Here is a 7,500-nt window from a genome sequence, read left to right as displayed (position 1 = left end):
CCTCTGCTTATTACTTCTACTGGGGACAGCCTCGCCTGCAGGAGGGAGGGAGGGGGAGACAGAGAGAAAGTAGGAAAGAGCGGAAGGGGGGGTTAAAGAGAGGGGGGTTAGAGAGAGAGAGAGAGAGAGAGAGAGAGAGAGAGAGAGAGAAACGGGGTTATCCTTACTATAGGGATGCCTATGGAAACCCGGGAGTGCCAATCTTCAGCCTTGACAAAGTTCTCCTCTTCCTTTCTGGTCTGAAACATCAAAGGAATATATCTTTGAGTGGCATGAACGAGACAGAACTTCAATACCCACACTCCCTTCTCTGTCTGTCTGACCTGTGTGTGGCATGGTGGGGTAGTGTTGTTGGGTGAATGGGTGATAGTGGTCGACACGGTCAGACTCCTCTCCCTCTCCTCCTGGTAGATACGGTCGCGGTCGCCCTCAGGTAGCTGGAGGAAACTCTGCATGGACCGCAGGTTGACCAGGAGAGACTGAGAGGCACTCTTCGGATCCTCCTCTTTACGCAGGATCTCAGACAGCAGGCCCTGACACACAGAGATAGACACCATCAGGTACACACATCCTAAGAGGGAATACACCGGGGCATCACAAAACACTAGGTTTTTAGTCGCTACAGACATGTAACAGAGCATACATCACTTTAACAACCTGGGCTGGGTTCCTCCTGAAGACCTATGATTTAAATTAATGGAAGCATCTACTTGTGGTAAGTTACGCATCCAGCATAGCAGCCCTGTAATGGTGACCAGGCCAAGAGACACTCAGACAGATCAGTTCTGATAAATGTACATAATTAACATTAAAAAAAGAACCCGATGGAAAGTTTTGTACCAAAACAAACCTGGCTGAGGGTCATTTAGACCAGGAGTTTCTCTGAACAGACACACCCACCCAGACAGCACATGTTTTCACTAGTATTTTTCTGTTCAAGGTGCTAGAGTAAACACAGGTAGTATTTTTCTGTTCAAGGTGCTAGAGTAAACACAGTAGTATTTTTCTGTTCAAGGTGCTAGAGTAAACACAGTAGTATTTTTCTGTTCAAGGTGCTAGAGTAACACAGTAGTATTTTTCTGTTCAAGGTGCTAGAGTAAACACAGTAGTATTTTTCTGTTCAAGGTGCTAGAGTAAACACAGGTAGTATTTTTCTGTTCAAGGTGCTAGAGTAAACACAGTAGTATTTTTCTGTTCAAGGTGCTAGAGTAAACACAGTAGTATTTTTCTGTTCAAGGTGCTAGAGTAACACAGGTAGTATTTTTCTGTTCAAGGTGCTAGAGTAAACACAGGTAGTATTTTTCTGTTCAAGGTGCTAGAGTAAACACAGTAGTATTTTTCTGTTCAAGGTGCTAGAGTAAACACAGTAGATAGCCACCTTCTAAAGCTCTGCTATTAAACAGATTAAACTGCTATTAAACTTATTACATCATTATCTGTCTGCTTCTGCTCTTACAGGAGTCAGACTCTCTTCCTTAAGGTGGGGCTCATCCCTCCCTCCCTCACTCCCTCCCCAGAAATTAGCAATTTTGTGCTTCACTCCAGCTGTTACAACTATACCCCTCTAATGTAGACCCCCCCCCCCCCCCCCCCCCCCCCACACACACACACACACCAGCCATTAAGCCTTTACACTCCAATTGGGTCTTCACACTCCAAGCCCCACTCACTCTACCCCTTGGCACCATACCCAGGTGAAACGTTCCTTCCAAACCACACCCTATTTTACCTGGCTGGTGAGCCCCGTTGTCATGGCGACGGATGGGCAGGTGCCTATAATGACAGCCTTTGGTAATTATAATAACACCCATGATGATGCTGGTGATAATGATGGTAATAATAACAGTCTCTCTAGAAGCTATTCATGTGAGTGCCTTCTAACTGCAGGAGCACAGGACAGACAGGAGGAGAGAGGGGGAGGGAGGCAGACAGACAGGAGGAGAGAGGGGGAGGGAGGCAGACAGACAGGAGGAGAGAGGGGGAGGGAGGCAGACAGACAGGAGGAGAGAGGGGGAGGGAGGCAGACAGACAGGAGGAGAGAGGGGGAGGGAGGCAGACAGACAGGAGGAGAGAGGGGGAGGGAGGCAGACAGACAGGAGGAGAGAGGGGGAGGGAGGCAGACAGACAGGAGGAGAGAGGGGGAGGGAGGCAGACAGACAGGAGGAGAGGGGGGGAGGGAGGCAGACAGACAGACAGGAGGAGAGAGGGGGAGGGAGGCAGACAGACAGAAGGAGAGGGGGGGAGGGAGGCAGACAGACAGGAGGAGAGAGGGGAGGGAGGCAGACAGACAGGAGGAGAGAGGGGGAGGGAGGCAGACAGACAGGAGGAGAGAGGGGGAGGGAGGCAGACAGACAGACAGGAGGAGAGAGGGGGAGGGAGGCAGACAGACAGACAGGAGGAGAGAGGGGGAGGGAGGCAGACAGACAGGAGGAGAGAGGGGGAGGGAGGCAGACCGAAAGGAGTAGAGAGGGGGAGGGAGGCAGACAGAAAGGAGAGAGAGGTATCACATGGGGAGAGGGGAGAGATGAAAATCAAGGGATAGACCAGTCACATGAAGACACAAAATGGATACAGAGAGTGAAATAGAGTAGGAAGTATAAAACGAGAGGAAGATATATAGAGAAATTAACAGAGAGAGTGATAGAGAGATTTGGGGTCACCCCCAAAGCCAATTCCTCCTTTGGTCGTCTTTACTTCCAGTTCTCTGCTGCCAATGACTGGAACGAACTGCAAAAATCTCTGAAGCTGGAGACTCATATCTCCCTCACTAGCTTTAAGCACCAGCTGTCAGAGCAGCTCACAGATCACTGCACCTGTACATAGCCCATCTGTAAACAGCCCATCTATCTACCTACCTCATCCCCATACTGTATTTATTTATTTATCTTGCTCCTTTGCACCCCAGTATCTCTACTTGCACATTCATCTTCTGCACATCTACCATTCCCGTGTTTAATTGCTATATTGTAATTGCTTCGCCACCATGGCCTATTTATTGCCTTATCTCCCTTATCTTACCTCATTTGCACTCACTGTATATAGACTTTTTGTTTTCTTTGTTTCTACTGTATTATTGACTGTATGTTTGTTTACTCCATGTGTAACTCTGTGTTGTTGTATGTGTCGAATTGCTATGCTTTATCTTGGCCAGGTCACAGTTGTAAATGAGAACTTGTTCTCAACTAGCCTACCTGGTTAAATAAAGGTGAAATAAAAAATAAAAATATATTTAAAAAGAGAGCAAGAGTAAGGGAGAGAATCGAGGGATGGAAAAATGGGAGAGGTAGAGACTCTCTGATGGAGTGTGATTAGAGAGGTAGGGGTACAGACTCTCTGAGGGACTGTGATTAGAGAGGAAAAGACTCCCTGAGGGAGTGTGATTAGAGAGATAGAGACTCTCTGAGGGAGTGTGATTAGAGAGGTAGGGGTCCAGACTCTCTGAGGGAGTGTGATTAGAGAGGTAGAGACTCTCTCAGGGAGTGTGATTAGAGAGTTAGAGACTCTCTGAGGGAGTGTGATTAGAGAGGTAGAGACTCTCTGATGTAGTGTGATTAGAGAGGTAAAGACTCTGAGGGAGTGTGATTAGAGAGAAAGATACTCTCTGAGGGAGTGTAATTAGAGAGGTAGAGACTCTCTTGAGGGAGTGTGATTAAGCGAGGTAGAGACTCTCTGTGGGAGTGTGATTAGAGCAGTAGGTGTACAGACTCTCTGGGAGAGTGTGATTATAGAGGTAGAGACTCTCTGTGGGAGTGTGATTAGAGAGGTATAGACTCTCTGGGGGAGTGTGATTAGAGAGGTAGGGGTAGAGACTCTCTGAGGGAGTGTGATTAGAGAGGTAGAGACTCTCTCAGGGAGTGTGATTAGAGAGTTAGAGACTCTCTGAGGGAGTGTGATTAGAGAGGTAGAGACTCTCTTGAGGGAGTGTGATTAAGCGAGGTAGAGACTCTCTGTGGGAGTGTGATTAGAGCAGTAGGTGTACAGACTCTCTGGGAGAGTGTGATTATAGAGGTAGAGACTCTCTGTGGGAGTGTGATTAGAGAGGTATAGACTCTCTGGGGGAGTGTGATTAGAGAGGTAGGGGTAGAGACTCTCTGAGGGAGTGTGATTAGAGAGGTAGAGACTCTCTGGGGGAGTGTGATAGGAGAGGTATAGACTCTCTGCGGGAGTGTGATTAGAGAGTTTGGGGTACAGACTCTCTAGGGGAGTGTGATTAGCTGGCCCAGCAGCTGCTCCACTGCTGTCACGAGTTCCTACTGCAGAGAAGAGCTGGGACACACACACACACACACACTAATCACCACGCACACGTGCACACACAGCATGAGATCAACCCCTCCTTCTCTCCCACCCCTCATAAATCCCTAACCCCTAGTTTACATCACAGTCCCATACATCCAGTTCCCCCTGTCCCTGTCTGTCTCCTACCTGGGTCCTGTTGAAGGCCACGCGGGCGAACACAGCCTGGGAGATGCCTGCTCTCTTCAGCTCCTCTCTCACCCACTGGTAGATCTCACAGTAGATGTCTGATGGTCCACACACCTGGCTCTGGGACCCAGACCCAGGTCCTGGTGGTCCAGCCTGGGGCTGGGGGTCGAGGGCCTTAGCTAGAGCCAAGGAGGTGGGAGGCCTCCCCACAGAGGGGTGGTTGAGGAACTGGTGGGGGGAGGTGGAGACAGATACAGACAGGCTCTGCTGGGATAACATTCGGGTAACTGCATACTGCTGGTTGAGGAACTGGGCCATGACTATCTGTTGGGGGTTGACTAGATGGGGGCTGAGGGGGGCGGTCACCAGTCCTGGGGGGCGGAGACTTGGGGCTAGGCAGCCACGACCATGAGGGAAGACGAGGGGCGAGGAGTCGGCCTGTTTGGCTGTGTTGCCTGGGATTGGTTGATGGGTAAAGGTCAGATGGGTGGAGCCCAGTTGGGATTGGTCAGAGAAGCTATCAATCTCTGAAGTGAGGAAGAGAGGGATGGAGGAAGAGAGGGATGGAGGACGAGAGGGATGGAGGAAGAGAGGGATGGAGGAAGAGAGGGATGGAGGACGAGAGGGATGGAGGAAGAGAGGGATGGAGGAAGAGAGGGATGGAGGATGAGAGGGATGGAGGACGAGAGGGATGGAGGAAGAGAGGGATGGAGGAAGAGAGGGATGGAGGAAGAGAGGGATGGAGGAAGAGAGGGATGGAGGACGAGAGGGATGGAGGAAGAGAGGGATGGAGGAAGAGAGGGATGGAGGAAGAGAGGGATGGAGGAAGAGAGGGATGGAGGACGAGAGGGATGGAGGACGAGAGGGATGGAGGACGAGAGGGATGGTGGAAGAGAGGGATGGAGGAAGAGAGGGGAGTTAGTTAAAAAGCCACAGCTACTATTTGCTAACATTAGCATTGATGATGAATATAGGTTAACTATATCGTCGGAGTACCTAACTGAGGAACTCAACTTAACCTTACTCTAGATGCAGTTGCACACCTTAAAAACAAAAAACATTTGTCATAAAAAACTAGCTCCCTGGTATAAAGAAAATACCCGAGCTCTGAAGCAAGCTTCCAGAAAATTGGAATGGAAATGGCGCCACACCAAACTGGAAGTCGTCCGACTAGCTTGGAAAGACAGTACCGTGCTGTACCGAAGAGCCCTTACTGCTGCTCGATCATCCTATTTTTACAACTTAATTGAGGAAAATAAGAACAATCCAAAATGTATTTTTGATATTGTCATAAAGCTAACGAAAAAGCAGCATTCCCCAAGAGAGGATGGCTTTCACTTCAGCAGTGATACATTCATCAACTTCTTTGAGGAGAAGATCAGGATCATTAGAAAGCAAATTACGGACTCCTCTTTAAATCTGCGTATTCCTCCAATGCTCAGTTGTCCTGAGTATGCACAACTCTGCCAGGACCTATGATCAAGGGAGACACTCAAGATGTTTAGTAGAATATCTCTTGACCAATTGATGAAAATAATCATGGCCTCTAAACCTTCAAGCTGCATACTGGACCCTATTCCAACTAAACTACTGCTTCCTGTGCTTGGCCTTCCTATGTTGAACATAATAAACGGCTCTCTATCCACCGGATGTGTATCAAACTCACTAGTGGCAGTAATAAAGCATCTCTTGAAAAAGCCAAACCTTGACCCAGAAAATATAAAACACTATCGGCCTATATCGAATCTCCCATTCCTCTCAACATTTTTTGAAAAAGCTGTTGAGCAGCAACTCACTGCCTTCCTGAAGACAAACAATGTATACGAAATGCTTCAGTCTGGTTTTAGACCCCATCATAGTACTGAGACTGCACTTGTGAATGTGGTAAATTACCTTTTAATGTTGTCAGAACGAGGCTCTGCATCTGTCCTTGTGCTCCTAGAACTTAGTGCTGCTTTTGATACCATCGATCACCACATTCTTTTGGAGATTGGAAACCAAATTGGTCTACACAGACCTGATTTAGATCTTATCTATCGGAAAGATATCAGTTTGTCTCTGTGGATGGTTTGTCCTCTGACAAATTTCGGTATTCCTCAAAGTTCCGTTTTAGGACCACTTTTGTTTTCACTATATATTTTACCTCTTGGTGATGTCATTCAGAAACATAATGTTAACTTTCATTGCTATGCGGATGACACACAGCTGTACATTTCGATGAAACATGGTGAAGCCCCAAAGTTGCCCTCCCTGGAAGCCTGTGTTTCAGACATAAGGAAGTGGATGGTTGCAAATGTTCAACCTTTAAACCCGGACAAAACAGAGATGCTTGTTCTAGGTCCCAAGAAACAAAGAGATCTTCTGTTGAATCTGACAATTAATCTGGATGGTTGTACAGTCGTGTCAAATGAAATTGTGAAGGACCTCAGCGTTACTCTGGACCCTGATCTCTCTTTTGACGAACATATCAAGACTGTTTCAAGGACAGCTTTTTTCCATCTATGTAACATTACAAAAATCTGAAACGTTCTGTCCAAAAATGATGCAGAAAAATTTATCTATGCCTTTGTCACTTCTAGGTTAGACTACTGCAATGCTCTACTTTCCGGCTACCCAGATAAAGTACTAAATATACTTCAGTTAGTGCTAAATACGGCTGCTAGAATTTTGACTAGAACCAAAACATTTCATCATATTACATTGGCTTCCTTTTAAGGCAAGGGCTGATTTCAAGGTTTTACTGCTTACCTACAAAGCATTACATGGGCTTGCTCCTAACTATCTCTCTGATTTGGTCCTGCCGTACATACCTACACGTACACTACGGTCACAAGACGCAGGCCTCCTTACTGTCCCTAGAATTTCTAAGCAAACAGCTGGAGGCAGGGCTTTCTCCTATAGACCTCCATTTTTATGGAATGGTCTGCCTACCCATGTGAGAGACGCAGACTCGGTCTCAACCTTTAAGTCTTTATTAAAGACTCATCTCTTCAGTTGGTCCTATGATTGAGTGTTGTCTGGCCCAGGAGTGTGAAGGTGAATGGAAAGGCTCTGGAGCAAGGAACCGCCCTTGCT

The 7,500-nt window shown here is 47.4% G+C and overlaps 1 protein-coding gene across 1 annotated transcript in view; it reads right to left on the bottom strand.

Annotated features, from left to right (window-relative positions):
• The window catches only part of LOC109904386 (DNA-binding protein SATB1-like), a 31,660-nt gene that overhangs the window by 12,430 nt on the left and 11,730 nt on the right, over window positions 1-7,500 (bottom strand). Inside the window, exons 7-9 of the mRNA XM_031788950.1 lie at window positions 4,426-4,952; window positions 335-533; window positions 1-13 (exon numbers count right to left, since the gene is read on the bottom strand). The exon at window positions 1-13 is cut by the window's left edge and continues 157 nt beyond it. Of these exons, the coding sequence (XP_031644810.1) occupies window positions 1-13; window positions 335-533; window positions 4,426-4,952 (739 nt within the window). The remainder of the gene's footprint in view (window positions 14-334; window positions 534-4,425; window positions 4,953-7,500) is intronic.

Source organism: Oncorhynchus kisutch, linkage group LG14 (assembly GCF_002021735.2).
Source record: "Oncorhynchus kisutch isolate 150728-3 linkage group LG14, Okis_V2, whole genome shotgun sequence".
Taxonomy (NCBI): domain Eukaryota; kingdom Metazoa; phylum Chordata; class Actinopteri; order Salmoniformes; family Salmonidae; genus Oncorhynchus; species Oncorhynchus kisutch.
Note: the sequence above shows the minus strand (reverse complement) of the source record. Positions and strands in the feature narration are given on the sequence as shown.